The sequence below is a fragment of the Phaethon aethereus genome (genome assembly GCF_964289735.1).
Source record: "Phaethon aethereus genome assembly, chromosome: 3".
NCBI lineage: Eukaryota > Metazoa > Chordata > Aves > Phaethontiformes > Phaethontidae > Phaethon > Phaethon aethereus.
In genome coordinates this window covers 87,283,011-87,306,228 of record NC_138576.1, presented here as the reverse complement: position 1 = coordinate 87,306,228, position 23,218 = coordinate 87,283,011, and the positions used below count along the sequence as shown (strand labels likewise).

Below are 23,218 nucleotides of genomic sequence, written 5' to 3'. Positions count from 1 at the left end.
GTACATATCCTTTGGGTTAACAAGAAGCAATCTACAAATGTATATCACTTTAACCTGCTCCCAGAGGCAAGTGCAGTGGTATTTGCACGGGTAAATATGCAAATGATAAAAGGAATATATAAAATAGAAAATCACAGAAGCTGGCAGCAAGTTGTGAAAAGGGACAATAGATTTACATGGGTCAAAGAATACTCAGATTTACCACAATGAATACGTATGTTTTTAGAAATTTTGAAGTGCGTTAAAATACATGATGATTCGTGAACTGGATGAAGTTCAAGCTAGTGGGGGCTTGGGAGAACGTCCTTAGGGGCAGGTCATCCCCAAATGTACCAAAGAAGGTCAGGCTTGGTGAACAGCCAACTTGTGGTACAGACCATTTCTGCCAATAAGGACCTGGAGTATGTAGAACCTGCTCCAGTTCTTTTCGGTAAGTCTTACGCATCTTTAGACAAGAAAGTGTCAGACCTCAACACTACAACTGCTGTGTAATGTGCCTTCTGATAGCCTAAGAGCAGATTGATTTTGCGTAGGAATTTTTTGAAAGGAAAGAAAAAGCCTTTACTCTTTATGAAAAGAATCTGGGAGCCATTTGGAGAAGAATGAGGGTTTGGAATCTCAAATATAAATCTGAATAGGGATGCACAGAGAGATGGTCAAGGGGGAAAGTGAAATGCAGTTTATAAATAGCTTAGCGTGATACTCCATGACTATCCCTACCATATATATGGTAGCATGATGATAACCGTATACCCAAAATTACTGATGCTGCTGGTCAGGGAAGAAAGGTAAAAATTTCCTTTTGCTTTGATGTTTGCATTCTGCGGAGGCAAACTGAGCGTACTTTGGGACTTGTATTCACTTCTTATATGTACAAGGTTGATGATGAGCCAAGACTTTTTAGAATATTCTTGCAGAAGTAGTAAGAAAATATAATAATCAAGACAACAAAATAAGAAAGTGAAGTTGTACATAACTAAGAAAAGTCACCAACTGCCTCAGAACATCTGTGTGGGTATCCTCACAAAACGGCCAGATTCCTTTAGGTCATCGATTGCTCAGTGTAGAGATCCAGAGGTTGAGATCCCGGGAACTGCTCAGGCCTTTCCTATAGTTGTTTAGCTTTGGAACAGTGCCACAGGGACCTGCAGTTTACCTTTGTAGGAAGTGTGTTTTGCTGGAGTAGGATCAAGCGCTTCATGCACCATGGCACCCGTCCCTGGATCTTTGGGTCAGACAGTTCTCACAGCCGATACTGGTACAGAAGCAATAAACTTCTATCACAATTTTACATCGAGAAAGTCAAGCACGTATTGTAACGTATTTTGTTGCCTTGGAGCTGTTCAGAGGCTGACAGTGATTGGGGTCTATTCGACAAGGCGTTCTCCAGACAACCCCACGGCTGCCGTCTGGCTATCGCTTCTGATTTTTTGATCCTCTTCATATGGAGTCTAATCTGTATTATTGCAATTAATGGGGATGATGCCAGGTCTCTGGAAAGCCAGCTTTCCATGTGAGGGGTGTTAATGGGACTGAACTGTTTGTCTGCCCTCAGAATGATGCTTTCTATCATGTTTCTGACTTAATTTTCCTCAAAACAGAAGAAATATTACACCATTTGTACTTCTTAAAAGTAGTGCTGTGTCAGATTGTACCTTTTGGTCTTGCGTTGTTCATCTTCTGCAACCTATCACGTGCGCCTACGTTCATAAATAATATATCCACATGTGCGTATAGCTAAAATTTGTGTGTGTGCATGGGCTTAAAGCAAACACATAGACGTAAAATACAGATCAATTTGATCCCCACTGTACTTGTAACACAGCCAAATTCTTAATATTTTATAGTGCATATTCCATTAAATAAATAACTAAATTGATCTATGCTACAATATGTGTATACATACACATTTTATGATGCCTGTAAATAACATTTTAAAGCCTGTTCACACATCAAAAGGCAGGTTGTTTATTTCTGTTAAAACAATTCAAGGGTTTAACTCTTCCTATTTTGTAAACAGTGGTGACAGCTGCTTTCAAGGAAGCTTAACTTCATTAAAAATAATAGTTTCCCATTGCAAAATCAATACTAATATACCATACATCCCCCTGATGAACTCTGGCTTCCTTACATGCTCTCACATTTTGTGTATTCGGGGCACAGCACTACTCTAGATATCAGAAGATAATAACATGGCAATATATATAGATATAGATATATATTTAAATGTTAAAACATCAGTTAGGTCAACTTGAGTAATGAATATATTTCAAATTTTTGCTTCCTTCTATAAATAAAGGTAATTAATTTTCTTTGCAACATGGGTGTCTTATAAGTCTTTGGTTGTATGTGGCTACCAAACTGGTAAACCAATTCTGGGTGTCTTTAGCTCAAAATGCACTTGTGACGTATAGACGAAGCTTTAACCTTTTTTCACGTTTTGTACTAAACTTGTACTTGCAAGTAGTACTTGCAATATCATTTACAAGCTTACCTGTAGGTAGACATTTTAAACAACTCATACAAAAGAAAGATTTGTATGTCAAGAGTATTTGTTTTAGTGACAAGAAAGCTAGGTATACTCTATTCATTTCTCAAGCAGACCTTTATGAATCACTTTAAAAGGACACTACAGCTGAAGACTGAAGAGCAATATTTATCAACATTAAATAAAACATTTGGTGAAGTATGTATAAATATTTCTTCATATGAACATAACACAAAATTAAATAGTTCAGATACACAGACACCATTTAATATATTTCCACTGTTGTCAAAATCATCTGTAAACACCATCTCACACTGAATACAAAAGCAGCTTTTACATCAGTTCTGTGTTCACAACACTGATGCCCCTTTGTAAAAGAAGATATTTGTTTTGTTTTATTTTCAGCAAAATAAGAGTCTAAGCAGTAAGAAAAAGTTTTGGTCAGCTCAAAGGAGAATACAAAATTATCTTTCAACATGTAACTAAATCAGATTTAGAACAATAGTTTAAAGTACAACCCTTTCCCCAGGGGATCTCTGACTTTTATAAATCACACTATGTTTGGTGCAGACCACATCACAAATACCAGGAAATACTGGTCATGTCTAAACTATAAATATTAAAGCCCTTTTAAATTTCTCTTTATCAAAAATTGCCAGGTTAGCAATTGACGATATCCACGTTTTTCGCAACACCGAATAACCTGGCGTTAAATGGATTTAGGTGCGCTTCTCCTGATGATTTTTAAAACAGATTCTTTAAAAGAAACACTTTTTAGTGAGCATCCGTCATGTACAAAAATAAAGCGTTTCTTTTACACAAATCTTTTGCATCTGAAGATCACCTGGGCGGACAGTGCCAGCTGGGGGAGCTCCACCACGTTCAGATAGAAAATTCCAACTCGAACTTTCACTGGGAGCCGTACGGATACTGCGCGTCGGACCTGAGCTGGCTCCGAGACGGGCGGCGCATCCGCACGGCGCAGCTCAGGACGAGGCACCGCGCCGTCGCTCCGCGTCCCGACAGCCGTGTAGCGGCGCGAGCACGAAACGGGGCCCCTGCTCACGGCTGCGCCCGCCTGGCGCCTGAGCAACTCCCTTGGAGCACCAGCGCTGTGCGGCCCAGGGGTGGGGTCTCGCCATCCTACCCCTTACAAAGATAACGTCATACTCTGCCCTAAACGTAGCCTTCAGCTCCTTTCACCTTCCTGTCTTTTAAAGAGGCGTGATCACTTTGGGGAGAGATACTGTGCTCAAGATTAAGGTTTTACTGGGCTTGTGCCCCATTATAAAACTCTGTTAGGCTCACAGGCTATGTTTTGGTTCTCTCCAGCTGAAAAGTGGACAGCATGTTTTGGTTTCAAAGATAAACTTGAATTTCAGGTGGCAAATAATGAGATATATATTTATGATATGACTTTTTTTTTTTTTTTATTTCATTCACATGTAATCATGATGGCCCTGTAAAACCTGGAACAACATATCACCTCTTTCCTGGTATGTGTGTATTTTAGAGGTGTGAATGTATGTTATGCATACATACACACTTACACACACACATATGTATAACATGAGCTGCACACATAGATACTCGGCAATCAAGAATCAGGGGTACAGTTAACAACACACCAGAAGAGAAGTAGACAGGAAGCTCTACCTGGACAACGAGAAGCAATTTTGCAACCTATACAGTATCTCAAAAAATGTCATAATCCTGTTTTGCTAGCTTGCTACATCTGTATGTGACTTGAAAGATGTTGGATTCCTTGGAAACAGAAGAGTTGGGCTAGCTAGATGTGCTTACCTGAGATCCCAGAGTTGACTATAATCAAAGAGCTGGGCAGATCAGTAATGGGTTTATAATTGCTATACAGCTTCTTGCAAATTTGTAGGAAAACTTTATTAAGTCTTTCATTCCTTAGTAAAAATGTTGAAGTTTGTTAGTTTTTGCTGAATGTAGACTTGACTTTTATATTAAACTGGATTTATTAAAAGGATACGTAAGAAGCCTGGCAGCTTCTTTCACGTCTTGATGTTTAAACGTTTGAATCAGCACCCTGGAACCACCCTCCCACCCCAACCCGTCCCGTCGCATCCCATCCCATCCCTTCCTATCCTATCCTGTCCCATCCCGTCTCGTCCCATCCTGTCCCGTCCCATCCCATCTGGTCCCATCCCATCCCATCCTAACCCGCTTCGTTATTTTTTTAAGTTGTTTAAAAAATACTATTCTATGAAGCTTCCCTAGGGATCCGCTTATGAAAAATGACAGACTGCCTTTGCTGATACTGCTGCTTGCGTCGCTTTCGTTTGTCACACTGGCACAGCAGTAGCATCTTGAAAGTGTTTCTGAATGTTTTGTTACACAGTGCATAGCACACGGGGTTCACTGTGCTATTGATGTAGCAAAGCCAGTACCCCAGGTTCCAGAAAGTTTTGGGGATACAGCTGCAAAAGGTGTTCACCAGAACCATGATGTTATATGGGGTCCAGGTAATGATGAAGGCAAACAAAATGGCACTGAGTGTCTGTGCCGCTTTCTTTTCCTTGATAAGTGACATTCGTTTTCGCTTTGTGATCTGACTTCTGGTCTTCAAGGCAAACTTTTTTGCCAGGGTTGCTTCCTTGAAGGACAAGGGCAGGGCTGCAGATGTCTTGGTCACTGATGAGATGCCATCAGAAGCTGTGGTTGTCTCTGCTGACCCTGGCTGAATTGGAAGCTTAGAAAAGCTCTTTTGGAAATTTCCACCATCCTGAACACTTTTGGGAGGGTGCAATTTTTTAGGTTTCTTTTCCTTCGATTCTGTGTCGGATTTCTGCAGTTCATCCCCTGACTCATGCAAATCTTCCGAGGAGGGTAGTTTCGTGGAATTGAGGATGGCGCTGTGACCAGGAAGCTTCAGCACAATTGAATAGATGGCTCTGGTCTCTGCAGCAATGTCTTCTTCATCAGAGGAGGCTGAATTTTCAAGGGAGGCAGCAGCATCGTTGTTGTTCCAGCTGTCACTGCTGCTGTGTTCTTGGTCCCCCTGGTCTGTGTTGGGTTCCCAGCTCTTCATCGTGAGCCAGAAGTGGCAGCGTCTGTATTTCCTTCGGGTGGAGCGTTTCATGTTCTGCCGCTGCAGCTCATAGCTGCTGCAGCTCCGGGAGCTGCCTGTCTGGTGTACGAAGCGTGCTGCCTCTGCTTCGCTGCCCGAAGCCTGTAGCCCTGCTAACTCTTTGGTGCGTTTCTCTGTCTCCTTGTAGATCCTCCAATACAAAATACTCATAATGGTGACTGGCAAGTAAAAGGCAGCTATGGCAGTGCCAAAAGTGATGATAGGTTCACTTAGAAACTGGATGAAACATTCATCAGGAGGCACAGTTCTCTCCCCAACAAAATACTGCCAGAACAAGATGGCAGGGGCCCAAAGAACAAAGGAGATGATCCACGCTAAGCCAATCATCACCCCAGCCCTTTTGGTTGTTCGTTTGGCTCTGTACGTAAGCGGCCTAGTGATGGAAAAATACCTGTCAAAACTTATGACAAGGAGATTCATGACAGAGGCATTACTGGCGACATAGTCAATGGAGAGCCAAAGATCACAGGCCAAGTTTCCCAAAGCCCAGTGGTCCATGATGATGTATGTGGTGTAAAGATTCATGGAAATAACACCGATGATCAAATCTGCACAAGCAAGACTCAACAAGAAGTAGTTGTTGACTGTTTTCAGTTGTTTGTTAACCTTAAATGCAACAATCACTAGGATGTTTCCTATGATGGTCACCAGTGCAAGGATCCCAGTGAGGAAAGCAATCAAAACTACTTGCCAGACAGTGTGTCCGCCCAGAGGGTCTTTGCTTGTGGCATTCAGGGACATGTTTGTTGATTCCACAGTGGAGAAGGGAAAACTCTCTGTGGTCTGAGGGAAATCATAGCTGCCAATGAGCGACGCCGCTTCATCAAGGAGTCCCGGTCCATGTGAATCTCTCCTCCAGAAGGAGCTCACATTTGAAAACAGAGGCGAGGCTGAACTGTTATTTTGCATGATCATTGTGGCTCTCTGACATAGTCTGCAGAAGGGAAAAAACAAACAAAACCCAAGTGAAGAGGTGAAGATGGTAAATAGACAGTCGTCCACATACTCATACATAAAATCCCTTCAGCACTTTGAAAGATGTCTGTAAAAGCCAAGCTGCCTGTGACACATTCCAAGTCAGATGCGTACGTGGTAGTACTCGGCTTACAGCTGTGATTAATCTGAGCTCTTTGAAGCAATCACATACTGTTTCTTTAAAAAGCTCAGTCACAGAGGAACCAAAATCCCAGGAGAATTTGCACCCGCAGTAGTATTGAAATGCCCCCAACTCTAACTCTTAATTAAAACGCTCCCTGATGGATCTACCCTGAACTTTACATCTCAACAGCCCACTATCCTGGAGCTTTAAAAAACTAAATGCCAGGCACATACAGTCACAAATCCTCCAAGTTCGAATCAATGCTGGTCCCCAGTGCTATCCTGGCACCAGCAAAACACAGCCCCAGCCTTCGCTGCCTCCAGCTACAGCTAACGAGAAGCAAAAATACTGTTCTGTCTTTCCTTAAACTACGGAGATACAAGCTAGCGTCATTTCACTGTGTCAAGCTACGCTAACCCATGAGGCTGCAAAGATCTTTTCATTTTCATCTACATTTCGGCAACCTGATAAAGGTACTAGAAGTTCCCATTAGCACTTTTTGCACATGCCACTATTAATTTTTCATGCACATTTTTATGCTTGGACTAAGGATTTTGTACATCTAATGACTTCAAAATGTCTTTGGGGCAACACATGGTAAAATTTCCTTTGAAAATATAGTCTCTAGAGCCAGCAAAAAATGTTTGGCAGATGTATGTCAAAGCAATCATTAAACACTTTAGGAAAAGAGGAAAAAAGCATGAAAGGGATTCATAATTAAGCCTTAATCCTTTTCCCCAAGTACTTATGTAAAATGAAGACATGCTCAGAATAGAATTTTGCATTTCCCTTAGTTCATTAACTTCTGTGGTCAGCTGACTAGAGTCATTGTAATAAATCAATTATATCATCAAGCAGCAGGAATTCTGATGCAAGTCCATTGCTTGTAGTAAATGTTAAACAAAATGTGCCGTCAAAGAGAAATGTTTGTTAATTTTCTAACTGTGAATCCTTCCAGAGTCAATTTGTTATGGAATGAGATAATAATGAGTATCACCATGCTCTGATGTACACAATATATTTACCCAAAAGAGGAGGTTTTGGTTTTGGTTCTTTAATTAATTTCTAAATTCTGTTTTCCCTGGAACTGTACTTGCTTTTGTTAGCAAATCATAAGATACGATGTGATTTTCAACGGTGCAGCTTCTTTGACATATGCAGTAAACAGAGCAACAATTCCTGCCCTTACCACATGGACAATAACTAACACAACCTCTCCCATATTTTGATACCTAGTGTAAATGAGATATTAATTTTTCTCTTTATTAATAGGAAGACAAATTTGTAACAGTGCTGCCTTATCCTAATCTAATTCAATCTGCTTTTAATGCACTCATCATCGTAACACACAGGATGCAAACATAATAACAACAACTGTAAATATTGCTCTGGGAAATCACATAGTTAAATTTAACTCTTTTCCTGATAGAAAGATTGAAAATTTGTAGCTACTCAATTTCTAAAAAGAAAAATGGTAATAATTTTATAAACTGTGAAACAGCATTGATAGCGCTGATATTTCTTAAAATCAAAGTAGGTTGAAACTAAAATTAACTTTTATAAAAAAATTTTTACATTCCAAGTTTTGTTTTCTTTGCAAAGTTGATATGAAAGAAATGTGCAGTTTTTCATGAAATTTTAGGCAAAAAGATATTCTGAAAATTTGTCAAGCTGTTCCTCTAAAATGTGCCATATTTTTTACCATTTTAATTTTTACTTTCCCAAGAAAATCTAAATGAACTTTTCTGAAACAATTTCACCACGTCATAGCCATCTATTAGAGAATCTGTGGGACACACCATATTTTTTTATACTACTTCTGACTATAGAGCTGGTGCAGTTCAGGCCACCAAGCATACAGCAACACTTCCTCACTGATCCCTATCATACTGTTTCAAAGAAGCTGCAGAATTCACGTCTGCACTGTGTGGGAGAGAGACTTATCCCTATGCTAATGTTAGAAATGAGACCTATGCTAATGAAATGAAAGCCTGCAGAAAGTCATTTGCAAAAAGGCAAGCAGAGGTCTGGATGAGAAGCACGCTCTTGCTTTCATTCACACCCCCTCAGGCACACTCATACCAGCTCACTCCTTTGCCTTGACCAAAGATGACATTCATTTACATGTCTATACAAATGGAGATCCCACATACTCTAATGTTACAAATGAAGGCCTATGGAAACCCAATGTAGAACAATGTTCACCTTTGAAGAAGATAGTGAAGCGGTGTTCATTTTTGGCTTGCCCTTTCCGACGCGTGGGTGAAACAAAAACACAGTTCTCTTGTGAGCAACCACTTAAGCAAGTGTTGACAGTGTTCTCGCCAGCTCTTTAAGGGCCAGGGTGGGTTAGTCACAGTGGGGAGAAAAATCCTGGACTCAGACAGGATTGCTGGAAACCATCCTTCTTGCAGTGTTTTACTTAGGAAGCAGGCAGCTTCTCCAGAGCTGTCGGATAGGATGAAGTCAAAACCAGAATAGGATGAGAGAGATCGGAAATAATGATGTTTGCTAAATATATGCCAGAAATGATTAATGTTATAGGGTGCAGACCTTCCTTCACTGACATTAGGGACAGAGAGCAGAGGCGGAAAGCCAGAAAGCAGCCCCTTCAGAGATGTACACTCGTAAAAACTCTGCAAGGTAACACCCAGCATAGTCAAGTATTAACTGAGAAGTCTGACAGGTAAGTTTAGAAGGTGGTGATATCATTATGCTGCTTTTTCATAACAAAAGACAAGCTGCTATCTTCTAATACACGAGAAAGGACCGGGCAGAAGATACTGATAAAGGAAATAAAACTTTCACTACAGGGCATAGAATAAAAAACAGTATCACTTAGAAGTGATGTTAGAAATAACAGTATTGCTAAGAAATAAAAACAGTTGACAGTTTGGTAGGTACTCCCTATTTTCATTGCACAACACAAAATAAACTAACCTGAGTGTTAGCCATGGAAGTCCAGAACAACTACCACATAACTGATACAAATAATCTTGCAAAATTAACCTGTAAACGCTGTACTATCTATCACCAGGTCCATAAAACAATTAAGAATTCTGTTTAATTGTAGACTTTGAAATGGAGTTTCAATGTGAATTAACCAATAAATCCTTTCAGCAATGCCAGGCTTCAGAAGACTCATCATGAGGAAGCCTGGGTAAAACTGTACTTCAGCTGCGGTCTTTCAGATGCCCAGCAAGTGCTGGAACCGAACCTTTATTTCTCTGGTCAGTTCTTCCACCCCTGAACTACAAAGTAATTTCTCTAAGCCACTGTTTCAGTGAAAGGTGCACAGCCCTTGGCATTCCAGTCACTGAGGAAGAGGAGGGACTGAGAGCAACCCACTGGCAGCTCCCCGCTGCCCAGCGCAATCCTGCACGCTCGAACTGGGCTCCGTAAGCTCCCCAGGCATTAAAGGGACCCCTAAGCTCACACTGACTGGACTAGTTGATCAAATGAAGTGCTAGCAGGATGATGAGCACGGTCCTTTGTTACTCTGGCTCTTCTACAAGCTCCTGTGGTTGAACTGTTTAATTCAATGCCAACTGTATTAGACATACGTTCATCTGCATGGAAAAAACTACCACCACCTCCGTAACACACCAGATCGACGCAACTGGATTTTCTTCCCTTTAGGAAGCCAAAGCAAGCTAGGTTATCCATCGTTTTCCAAACCTGCCATGCATTTTCTGCTCTCTCTGTAAGAAGTGTTACAGGGAAAGAGAGTGTCCTGGGCCCAAGAAAGAGGAGAGCGTGCCCTGCAGTGCAGCCTGCCAGCACCTGCCCAGCAAGCCGAGCTCAAAGCCAGAATGATGTGCGACCAAGTGGGAAGGGAGCCACAAATATTTTGGTGAAACAGGCAGTGCAGCACAGCCCGAGTAAGGCAAACAAACCAAACTGTGAAATGATTATAGGTTTATATACCAGGATAAGAGTTTACAAATCATTGGTACGATACACTACCTTACAATTTCAAGCCAGCGAGTAACAAAGGAAACTATTTTTAGCCCAAGAATGTATAATTACTTACCCAAGATTATTGCCATGCTATTCACCGTGGTTTGGGCTAATTTTGTTATTTTTTCTGCTTTGCCATAAGAGCTTATGAAAGGTGCAGGCCAGAGAACACCAGAGGCAATGTACACTTCACAGCATTAATCAGGAGAAGCGTAGGCACCGTACGGGCAACGGCTACGCAAGCTCTCACACACATCCTTCCCAGGGCACCTCTGCTCCCTGCCCCGTCAGAGGGAGCGAGACCGTAGGAACCCCACTGAGACACTGGAAGGAAAGGAGACAGCAGCTACGGAAATTATCACTAATTTCAAGAAATGGGTATAGCATGGATTTAAAAGCCTGAATTTTTTGAAAAGCCTCATTCATTGCACATTGCTGTAAATAGAAAGTAAAATAGAATAGAGAGTAGGAACAGTTCTGTCACATGTTTTTACTGCCTTTCATTTCTCTCTGCTTATTTCATATTTAAGCAGTTGTGTGAACACTTCACATTTCAGTTTATAATATTTTTTCCATTCCTTAAACCTTCCTATTCAGAAACAGACAACCACCATTTTTGCAGAGATGTCTGTTTTCTTGCTGTCTTTAAAGAGCTCTAAGATACATTTTCTGGGAAGTCAGACGGCTCTCTATGGGCTTGGCTGTATGTGAGCTTAAAACAGGCAAGCCTTGATGATTGAAGAATTTGTCATCTCATCTCTTTGCACAGAAAAGAACATTACTTACCTTATTTTTTCCTTCTCCTCTGCTCTCCTATTGTATACACATTAGCCTAAACAGCAGAGAACTCCATGCAGTGAATTATAAACCTGTTTTCTAATATAAAGAAACCAAGCCTTTAGAACACTTAATGCAGTTACCTAAACTAGCACATAAGCTTAGTTCCAAAACTAGTATTTGGTAAAATAAAAATATATATGAATTTTAAAGTTTCCCTGAAATTATTCCCAAGATTACATACACCTATTCTTCCAATCACACATATTTTTTTTCAAAATACAATAAAGAATTTTAAAAACTTGAAATGAAAAAAAAAAAAGATGCAAATATTCACACTAGCATTCACAATTTTACATTTATTATATAGAAACTCACATCACTTGCAGCTAGTGTAGCACAAGATACAGAATTCCTTATGAATGTGTATGTGATAACAGGAAGCACAGCGTAATTGTCAGTGAACAGGACCTCAGATTTCCCATGACTTATACTGATGATTAAATGTATTATACTCAATATAGTTTTCCATCTTTGCCGAATGAGAATACAGAGCCACAGAAATTGATCCCATTATGAAATATCCTGGCCACTGTCTCACACTTTCACAGTAGATACAAATAACTGATACACTGGTATACTTTTATATGAGTGTATACATAAGAATATATACATACAAATATGTCATATCTAGAGTGTGACAAAAGTTTATGTGTATATATATACACAGATGAAAGTATATATATATTTGCAGATATATATACACATGTGTGTGTGTGTATATACACATATATCTGCAGATATATATGCATATACTTTTGTCACGTTATTCCAAATATTGTTATAAGGTAAGATTGTATCTTTCACTAATTAGCTATCAGCCTGATATAGATAAAGCTCAGTCAAACCCATCCCACTAACACTTCAACTCAAGCTCTTCCGTTCTCCATCCATAAAGATGTTTTGCTTACGCTTACTAAAATTACCTAGATTTAATGGTCTTTAAAATGTTCTTTAGACCTTTACCTAGATTTAGTTCTTCAAAATCGCTTTTGCAATGAATTAATTAGATTTGTATATTATTTGCTTACTCTGTTGCTGCTGTTAGTGTGTGAGGTCTATCATGAGCAAACTAGGAACTCCTTCCTTTCTTTGTATGTGTTGTTTTCGGGGAGAGTTTGGAGAAGCTGGTGACAGCACGAAGCCACCCGGTCTGTCGCCCTTGCTGCCCTGCAGCCAGCAGAAGGGCGCATCCCTCCCGGGGAGGAGAGGCCGGGGGATGCTGCCCCACGTGTTCCTGCTGGGATGCGTAAGGACGCCGCAACGGAGGCACCTGAGACTGCCCGCCTAACACCGCCAGGAAATTCGGTACCTAAAGCTGGGCCATGGGAAAAGCCTCTTTTATGCCTGCATTTGCCAGGTAGCTTTTGCCAAACATCTCCCATCTCCTCTACTTGGGCTGAGCAGCTTACGTTCACACCGCCCAGCGGTACCTGCAGCTCAGGGCTCACTGTGGGCCGTGCTTGCTTACCCTGTGTTGGCTTTTGAAATGTTCGATCTTCCAAACACCTTACTTCATGTAGTATGAACCTTTCAACGAGGGTTTTTATATTACGATAGAAATGTAGCTTTGAATACTAATGTGTATTAATGGCTGGTGATTTCAGTGGAAACACCTGCTTAATTACACAGCTACAAAAATAAGAATAAATACTGTGTTACCACTAGGACCAGAAAAGAAAAAAACACCTCAGACACGTTGCATGTGTTGCCATTTCAAAAATCCAGATGTGTCTTTCTGATCCCTTGCACTTAAGACTTCCATTTAAGATTGAATTTGTTACATGAACTGTATAATTGTCTTGCATAACTTTCCCAAATATGCCATATATAACAAACATATACCCTAGTCTGCATAGTTAAAAGGCCAGTGATTTTAAGAGATACCCACATTTACTGAATAAGTGTTTCTGTGCTATTTATTATTTATTTATTCTTTAGCCTCAGTGACCCCATACTCATTCACTCCATGAATTTTAGTTTCAAGATAATCCTATATTGAAACCATCTAAAATGATGCCAGGGAGAGGCTTCAGAAATGAGCTTCTAATCTCGGTTGTGATACGGCCTAAGGGCAGTGAAGGTTTATCAGGTGCAGCAGCAGCAGGAAGGAATGCTGAAGGAATGGCACTTTTCCTTCCCGGGCATGTGCACTTAGTAGTTATTGTCTGAACAACTCATACAGAAGAAAGCGAAACCTTCAAAAGCCTGAGATTGGATGTGTCTACAATTTCCGAATGCTTGAAAACCAGAGCAAATCAGGACTTCTTAATTAAGATTACAGTAAATACCAGCTCGAATGGTTAAATCTGTAAGGTATGTTCTTATGAAGAGAGGAAATTATTTATATTCCAGGCTGTTTCTCTTTCAGAAAGCTTTATTAAAATCACATATCCCATCTGTCTAATGGACATTGGAGGAAACAGGCATGCGGTCCGAAACATAGCCAGCATTACAAACAAGTACTGAGAGTTTTACTCGCTCGAGCAACCCACTGACTTTAATGCTGTGCATTGCAGGTATCTGGGGACAGGAAGGTTTGACTGAAGGGTTGGTTTCTATGTTGAACATAAACATGAAATCAGATTGAAATGAAAGAAGAATACCAGCCATTCAGTTATCTCGTTTATGCATGGGGGGTGTATAACTTCTTCCTTTGAGTAAAACACTATCCATCTTAGAGACTTCATTTCAGTTTTTTATTTTATATATATACACTTTTTTACATAGTATTGCTTAATATTTTGATATTTATTATGCTGTTGAGTCAAAGTAATGATCTAAAATTTCAGTGTGCACTCAGCTATCTCTTTATGAAATACTGTCCATTGACTCCACACATAATCCTCCCAATGATGTATTTGAAGAGCACATTTAAATGTTGATCATGTGAAATAAAGTAATCAGTATTCTTACACACTTAACTATCATCCTCACAGATGTTGTTAAATGCTAGAATACCTTGAATAAGCATGGAAAAATATGTGCCTAGATAGAGAGAAAAAAAATCTCAAGTGTTCGAAGTGAATTTCTCCTCTTTTACTAAAACAGCATCCTTCTCTAAAAAAAAATCATGTTAGAGCAAAGTAATATCAAGAAGAGACCATTACCAATGCTAGATAAAAAGTAAAATTTACCGTATTTTTAATCCAGTCCTACTTCTAGTAATCCTTGCATGCATTTAAAATACATCTTTAATGTGAATATTAACCTTTAAGAACCTTTACAGGGAACAAGGAACTTCATTAGCAGATCTCTTTACCACCTTTTACAAATCTGCTTTAAAATAAAGTAATAAATACATTTTTGCATTTACCATTTACTCAGTATACCAAATACACAATATACCACCAGCAAAACCTGGAAAACGGTACAAAAATCTTTCAAGTATCAAACAAGACAGACAGCCTGGACACAGAGCTTTAAAGAAGTTCACCTGACATCCAACACCCTCTTCTAAATTTCATTTGTCTGCAAGAAGAAATTGAAAGGACAAAACGTTGTCAAGCCTTGAAACCAGAAAATTGAAAATATTTTTTTCTGGAAATCCTTTCCATGGAGGGAAAATAAATACCCCAAACTAAAACATAAATAAAAACTCAAACCACAGTTTTGATTTTCTGCCTTTTCAAAAACTATGTTTTTTTGGGGGGAAAGTCATTTAATTTTCTGTCACCTTCAAGCTGAATCTTGGATATTTTTTGATAAATGCTGCTGAAAGCAGATGAGCTCCACTTTGTTAGTTATTTAGGGAAAATAATAAAAAATGTTTGCGTTTACATCAAGGTCTGGCAAGGAGCTATCAAAGCCTCTGGTCCAGATGTCAAGTTTACCTGGTGTCAAGTTCTGTTATATGAAAGATCTCTACCATATATCATTTAAATGTGTTAAATAACATGAGTTTAAAGTTCTTGTGAGTCTGAGAGAATCCTAAAAGGTTCTAAATTGTACTTTTGCTGACCACTACATTTTGTACTGTAACTATAGCATTGCACGCAGGTGATAAATATGCAGACCACCTACTATAGCTTTTGTTGATGATGGATAGTTTGGCAATTTTATATAAGCTGAAAGAAAGTGACTTGAATAATGTTAGGAAACGCTCTATTAAGGGAAATTTATTGTTACTGGCTTTGGTGATTGAAATATTGTTGCTATGTACTGTGGTAAAACCGACACTCCCACACTGGACAGATGGTTTACTTAAAAAGCTGGAAGGAAAAAAAAACCAATGGTTGAGAGGTTTCAGCTAGAGGAAAAAAATTGCTAAGAAATAGCTATTGACTAATGAAATCTATATAGATATTTGGACACCGGAACTATTTATAATGAAAAGGAAATTCTATGGGAGAAATTTTGCGTTAGAATGTTATGTTTTTCATCACATTGCTTATTTGTTCTAAATAATGCCCTAAAACATGCAGTCATAGTAATGTTTTAAAGCAATTTTAGTTTGGTTCCAAGTCCAAATTGGCATAGTTGGTCAGAAAATAACATTTTCAGTGTGTTTGTTTATTTAATTGTGTTACAGAATGGAAATTCATAACGGTTGAGACTTGGGGATACTCTTTCATCCTGATAATATGATCAAACTACAAAAAGATATGAAATTTTCTGGTAATTTTTATTAAGGAATGGATCTATTGCCAGGGAGGTGAAGAGCTCTGTGTGTGCCCTTCTTATAACTGTTATTTCCCTAATACAATTGTAAGCAAAATACTATGATATAGTTGGAATATTATATATAATGGAACACTTTGGTAATGAATCGGACAAAAAGGGAAACTGCTTTGTTTCCACATGTCACTGGAAATATTTGTACGTATACTATGTTTCATTATTCACTGGTGTATTTTAAGTCGATCTTTCCATCTGTTTAACAGTGTAGTTTAATGCTCACTAGGTGGCACGATAGTTATTCAGAAGCAAAACTCTGGAGTTTGCAACAAAATCTTCACTGGTGCCTTATAAAGCCTATGTCTTATACATGGAAATTGTAATGAAACGAATTATATTTATCCCTTGATATGGACAGCAGCTGAAAGAAATGCATGTCATCCAAATATTAGTCTGAATCTAGCAGCCAAATTACTGAAAACTGTGTTTTGTGTTGTAGCCTGACTTCTTTTTTCCCTGGAATTAGACACATCTGAAAGTCCTGGTGGAATTCTGTAACTTTATCAAAATGGCCCGTTCCAACTCCGACCGCTGTACGCATGCTGCCCAGAATTTGTAAAGTCTCTGGGAAACCAGTGGCAGCAGGCGCTGTGGATTTTAATGCACGCAAGCAATTGTTCTTTATTCAGATACAGACAAGTAACTAAGTAACGCTCCAATGTTATAATCTTTTTAGGGTTTTGCAGAATGAACGGTCTTGAACTGTATCTTTGCAGGTTTTTGTCTGCATGCTTCTAAAATGTTAAAATCATCCACTCAACAAAGATGACCATTTTTAATTTTAGAAACTATACTTTCAACTACTACACTACAAGTTTTCTACTCGCTATCTAGTTAACACACTCATGGTATTCTGTACTCCCTCCTTGTTGCTCTTTTTGAGGATTCATGCATTCTGACATGGCAAATAGAAAAACATGGAGATATAATTAGATTTGCTGTAAAGGTTGCTATCTAAGTAACACAATTTTGCTGCTTCTAAAATAAGAAGGTAAAGTGGACTCATGATTGGTTGCATTTGCTTTGTCAAGCCTGCAAAACCCGCATTTTGCAAACCCATTACATTCTAGGATAATCAACAAAAGACTTAAAATCAGGAGTCCTAGCAAGATTTAGAAGGAAAATATTTCTCTCAGCTTTGATAGGTTGCTCAAATGGCAAGTAGAATATGTTACTTCCAGAAAGGAAGTGGAAAGTTAGAAGAAAGAAAATCTGCACCTAGAAAAAAGATCTCCTGCCCTGAAAGGTCAGAGGAATTTTAATGCTTGAACTAAGAATAGGGATGCACGCTGCATGTGGTTTCACCAAGTCCCACTGCCCCAAAAAAGACGTATTAATGCTTCATTAAGTATTAAGGATTTCCTTCCGTTCATCTGCCTTGATCTTCCAGCTGCCCCAATTTTATGCTTTGGTTTGCTAGTGAGCTGTACTTCCAGGTTGCTGTGGGTCTATCTGACCAATTCTTTTTTAGGATCAGAAGAGAATCCCCTATTTGGTTGCCATTCAGAAGGGTATTTTGTTTGTTGTTTTTTTCACCTTTCTTGGCAGTCCTATAGTGATACATGTGGGTCAAAGCTCCTAGGACTGCGAAGTCTTAATTAGGTAAGAATCTGCAGCAATCCGTGGACAGACTCTAGATGAGGTTAAATGGATTTTAGATTCCTGCAGGTGGACATCAGAGCAAAGGACAAATGGAAATCTCATTTGCTGCTCCTGGTACCCTACCCTCCCATTTCTTGCAGGATGAAAGGTTTACTGTAGAAGGGCCACTGTAGGCTCTGCCACTTGTTGACCTACATGACCTGAGCAACAGCTCCCAGAGATGTTTTAAATTCAGTATTCCCAGTTTGCAGGACTTGTGAGCTGGTTCCCTGTGTTCAAAGAGAAGCTTGTGTAGTGTCACTGTGTTCTAAAAACCTGCCCTGTGCGTCAGGGGATGTTCTTTGGAGAGGAAAAGGCACAGTTAGAGTTTGCACCCAGGGCTGGGGAACTGGGGGAAAAGTGAATGATCAGCATAAGCTGTATGTGCTTGTGAATGCTTGTGTGCTCAAAGCTCTTGGAGCCCTGCATGAAACTTAACTGTACAAACAACAGCAATCTGGATAAAGATAAAAGCAACACAGATTATAAAACACAGTAGAAGGAATGACAGAAGGTAAAACAACTGAATAGGTAGAGCATGGTAAAAAGATTATTAAGATGCAATCTGATAACTCCTTATGGGAACCTGAAGTCAGCATGAAAAGCAGGGAGGGCATGCGGGCAATCATCCCTTTTGGGATAAGGATTCTTGTATCTCAAAGTAGCAAAAAAATCACTTGAAATAAAAAGACATTTCCACTACTGGGAGCAGCAATTCTCTGTCATCAGTCCTCCCTCTTCCTATGGTAAACCTCATAGCTTACTCTGTAAGAAAGGCTATTACAACCACAGCTATAGTTAGGAGAAGAGTGAAGATGTCAAGAACAGCTGGGGCTTGCATGTTCAGTGATGAATTATTCAAAATTAAGCAAGAAAAATAATTGCTTGAGAGCTGCTGGAAAAAATGCCTCTATCCTAAAGAACCTGTATTTTGTTTGTCACAGCAGAAATACAAATTCAAAGTGTAGGAAGGGAAGAGCAAGGGTTCTGTTAAAAATATCAGATGTTTACAGAGCAAGATGAGTGAACAGAGTTGCTTTGGCATATATTAGAAAGAAATCAGTCTCTTATTTCTCATATGTGTGACAGCAAAAATGCCAGTGATGACCTTAATGAAGAGAAGGAAGAAGCCACACTGCCTCCCAGACTTTCAGGAAATCCACACCCTGTGTTAAAGAAAGAAATTAAAAAAAAAAAAATCCCTCACCCAGTTACTTCAGTTTTACACCATTTCACCTGATACTGAGATCTCATCGCAGATGCCTGGTACAGTAGCATGAAGATCAGAGCTAAAAAGAGAATCAAGTTTCCAAAAAGACGAGGCGTTACGGAGGAGCCAGTGACTCGGCGCAGCAGGCTGAGCCCAGGTGATGGCAGATAAAAATGCGAGCCTCTGAGTCACGTGCTTCTTCCTGCCACTCCAGTTGCTGCAGAGCAAGTGTCTGAGGAAATCCACCATGCTTTGCTCCTGAAATAGTCATTGCACGGGACTTCTTCGATTCAGTATCATTTTATGAGAGAAAGGAGGTGGGGAAAACTCGGTCTCAGTAAAGCAAGACATTAAAAATGACAGATGAGAAAAAGAAAAGCAACTTGTTCCCAGGCCTATCCTTGCATCAGTGAATTGCCGTAGCAGAAGAACGGCACAGATAAGCAGTGGCCCATCTGATACACCGATCCCCTCTCTGATACCAACAGGCAGCTAACGGACCCGGCCTGGTGCTGGCTGTAGCTCTTTGCTACTTTGGGGGGCAGCAGTCATTAGAAGAGGGCGAGCGTATGGTATCTTAATAAACCCATGGGCACAAGGAAAATGCACTGCCTGGATTTACCTCCATGTACATGAAATGCAGGGGAGAGAGCACGTGGAAGGAAACTGGAGCTGGGTCCTCAAGCGGCTCTGTGCTGAAATATGATAAGGGGCTGGAGTCCACATCCTGGCTGCCTTCTTTATCTTTTCTCTTTAAGTGACATTCGTATTTCAGTGATAACTAATAATTTTCCTGGGTCAGTCCAGAAGCGATGTGCAAGGCATATAACCATGTTATTATGAAAGTGAACATGTGAATATTGTGTTAACATTTGAAACACCTTGGTCTTCAGGAAGTCAAACACTGTTGCATTGTATGATAATTGCCAGCAATAGCCAGGCAAAATTGAACAGTCCAGAAACGTGCCTGAGCTGCTCTATTTATGCACAGCATTTCTAGCACAGTGGGATTTCTTTGTAATCCTTGTAGCTACAAGGATCCTGCATCCTGAGTTCTTCTGTGCACTTCAATGTATTGTTCTCAGACGTACAAGCAAACAAACAAACAAAATACAATGACTGTTCCCTGCTTTGCTTCCCTTGGTAGTGCAGAGGGGTCAAAGCTGCTTATACACAACAACTTCTATGTCATAAACCCCTCATGACTCTACAGACAATGAGAAATATCACATCAGTGGTCAGTGAAAACAACATGCATCCCCAGCCTCCCAGGAAGGAAGCAGTTTTTAGCATTTTAGGTTTTGGTCCAAGATAGCTCTTGATGTTTCTTTCTAAAAACTTGAAAGGGCATAAAATACAACAAAATGCTCAAGCTCCACCAAAATAAAAAACAGTGTAAATTGAGTGTCCGCCGTGTCTCTGCCCTAAAAGCTTATCTTCTCTTCAATATCGGTCATATTGCTAGTTTAACTCTGTCCAAATTGTATCAGTAGTCTGAGCTTTCAAAGAAGACATATTAGGACAAGTTCACTCATAGCAGGAGGATGTATTGTTTTCCCTTGGAGCACAAGAATTCTAATTTGAATTTGTAGCAGTAAACTGAACTATACTTGTGAATAGGAATGCAAGACCCATGCCACTGTAATACAGTCTGACTAGTGGTGGTGTAACAGCTGGAAGCAAAGTTTAAGGGGTTTTCGAAGATCACAGAATCATTAAGGTTGGAAAAGACCCTTAAGATCATCAAGTCCAACCGTCAATCCAACACCACCATGCCCACTAAACCATGTCCTGAAGTGCCACGTCTACATGTTTTCTGAACACTCCATGGGCAGCCTGTTAAGATGAGGCAGCTTGTATCCCTGTCCTGCTCTTAGCTGGATCCATAATCACTGGCTACTGGCTCCTTTGAGAGACCAAATACTTACACCAGATGGACCTCTGCTTCTTAGGATTGCACAGCCCAAATAATGTTTCAGGGAGACATAAAATTGGAATTTTTTGACAAACCAATGTTACTAATTCTGAGCAGAGAGATAAGAAACAATACTGCTCTGGTCCCTGAATACAATTGTTTTAAAACAATGTACATCATTAAAACATGTGTTATTTAGTCATTTATTTACATTTTAAAGGTGTATTTGGTCTACATTAGGTCAGAACCAGCTATCATGTGTATGGGTACCTCCAGTAGTGACAAAATCCATCATATCAGGTTGAAGCACTATCAGGGGAAAAAAGCAAGGTGCATCAGCCGAGATATAATGGCATGTGAGGGTGCTTTTATTATTTACTTTGTTTCTGCATCACTGACTATGAAAGATTTAACTGAATTGCTCTATCATCAATACAGTACACAGCAGGATTTTCTAGATTTTTTGCTGTATTGTGAATTTATCATTAAAATGGTGCTGGATTTCCCTGCCATTCTCAATACTGTGTGCCAAAAATACATTTTCTAACAAAATGCTTAGTGAAAATTAAAGCTCTGGCATACCTATCCACCACTGAAAAGTACCTATTGACTCTAAATAGGCATTTAGCATCCAGTGTCTCTAGTTTTTTCAAAAATCCTACCCTTAATCAGCAAATGTGGCCCAATTTCAGAGATTCAGATTATCTACATTTCTGCCGAAGTTAGTGAGAAATTATAAATTCATACAGGAATTCCAAGATCGTGAAAGAAGTAACACTAACTTAATTGTTGCCACTTAATAACATTAATTATTGCCAGAGAACTGGTAAGACTTTCAAAAGGGAAAATGTATCCACGAGGGACAGTTCTGAATCACAGTCACTCTGCTGTGTATTAATATTTACCTTAGCTTTTGAAATGGAGAACAGTGTTTAAATCTCACTGTATCCTGTTTTGATTTGAGCTTGCTTTTCCAAATGTCTCTGTTTCCCCACCAATCCCTCTTGCTATTCTTTATTGCTGTTTCATGATGTTTCCAGATGAAAATGTATCCATACAGCCAGTATCCTCCAAGCTCCAGTTTATTAGTGACTACAAATAAGCTGCCACCCTTTAAGGATTCCTGTAAACCTATCAATATTCCCATGCTGGCTGTGCTTTCAACTGCAAGAGAAACATTCCACATCTGCAGCTGCAGCGTATTAAAACTAAAAAATGAGAGTTCTGATGGCACTTGCACATTTCTGCCCGTTCATCTGTCCTTTGTCACTCATTTACTCACAGGAGGAAGTGATTTTTCCTGCCAAGGTAGAGGTAAATTGTGTCAGACAAGGGCAAAAAACCTAAAGAGTCATTAGTATACCAGAGGAAACAATTTCTGAAATGCAAAGTGTCAGCACAATTAAGAGCTCCTACCGTTTCACTCCCATGATCTTATTCAAAAAGGCCTAATAACCCCCGTAGGTTTTTCCTATTAGAAATCATTTTCAAATTATAGGACCTAGATGAATCGATGTTTCACTGGAGCCTCTCTACTCATCAATACTTGTTCTTCCTTTTATAAAAAAAGAGGAAAAGCTTTTCTGAGAAGTAGAAATAAAAATGTGTTGTACTTGTTAAAACGTGAGAGTTGGGAAATAGTAAATGCTGACGTAACTGAAAATATTGTCCTTACTTCCGATGCTGCAAGATTTCACACTGAGTTTATTTCAATACACTTTGTTTGTAATTTCAATGTCCTTTTTTTCCATTTGAGTAATTTAGCACATTTGCAAAACTTCTTGGTTCTCTTATTTTGTAATAAAAAAAAAAAAAAGGCAATTAAGACAAGCCTTAATATTACTTAGACTGCAAAATTTGTCCATTGGAGGAAGAAAAACTGGAGACATGAATACACATGCAGGTTTGCTGGCATGGGCAAAGAGAGGGTCAGCTGGAAATGGGGGACAGACCTAGCCCCTAGCATAAGAAGGAAGAGAGATACTGGTATCAGACGAGGGAAATGGAAGACATTAAAAGCACCAGACATAATGTAGTCTCTAGTACAGGAGAGTTTCAGGGAATGATGGGGATGTGGCTTACAGGGAGCACACAGTCAGAGATTCAGAGATTTTGTGCCTTACGCAGTGCACAAAATCTCCAGAGCTAATAACACGTTTGCGAGCCCTCGTTACCCCAAGGAGATGAAAAGCTGGGATTTTACTCTCCGAGTGTGACAAAAACACCCCAGCTATGACAAGCCAGTGCGGCAGGGTCTCAGGTGTGAGATCTGA

At 39.6% G+C, this 23,218-nt stretch overlaps 1 protein-coding gene across 1 annotated transcript in view; it reads right to left on the bottom strand.

Annotated features, from left to right (window-relative positions):
- Positions 1 to 4,718: 4,718 nt before the first annotated feature.
- CHRM3 (cholinergic receptor muscarinic 3) overlaps positions 4,719 to 23,218 on the bottom strand; it is a gene marked incomplete at both ends in the record, with an annotated part of 199,539 nt that continues 181,039 nt past the window's right edge. The window contains 1 exon segment of the mRNA XM_081997719.1: positions 4,719 to 6,540. Coding sequence (XP_081853845.1) covers positions 4,719 to 6,540 — 1,822 coding nt within the window.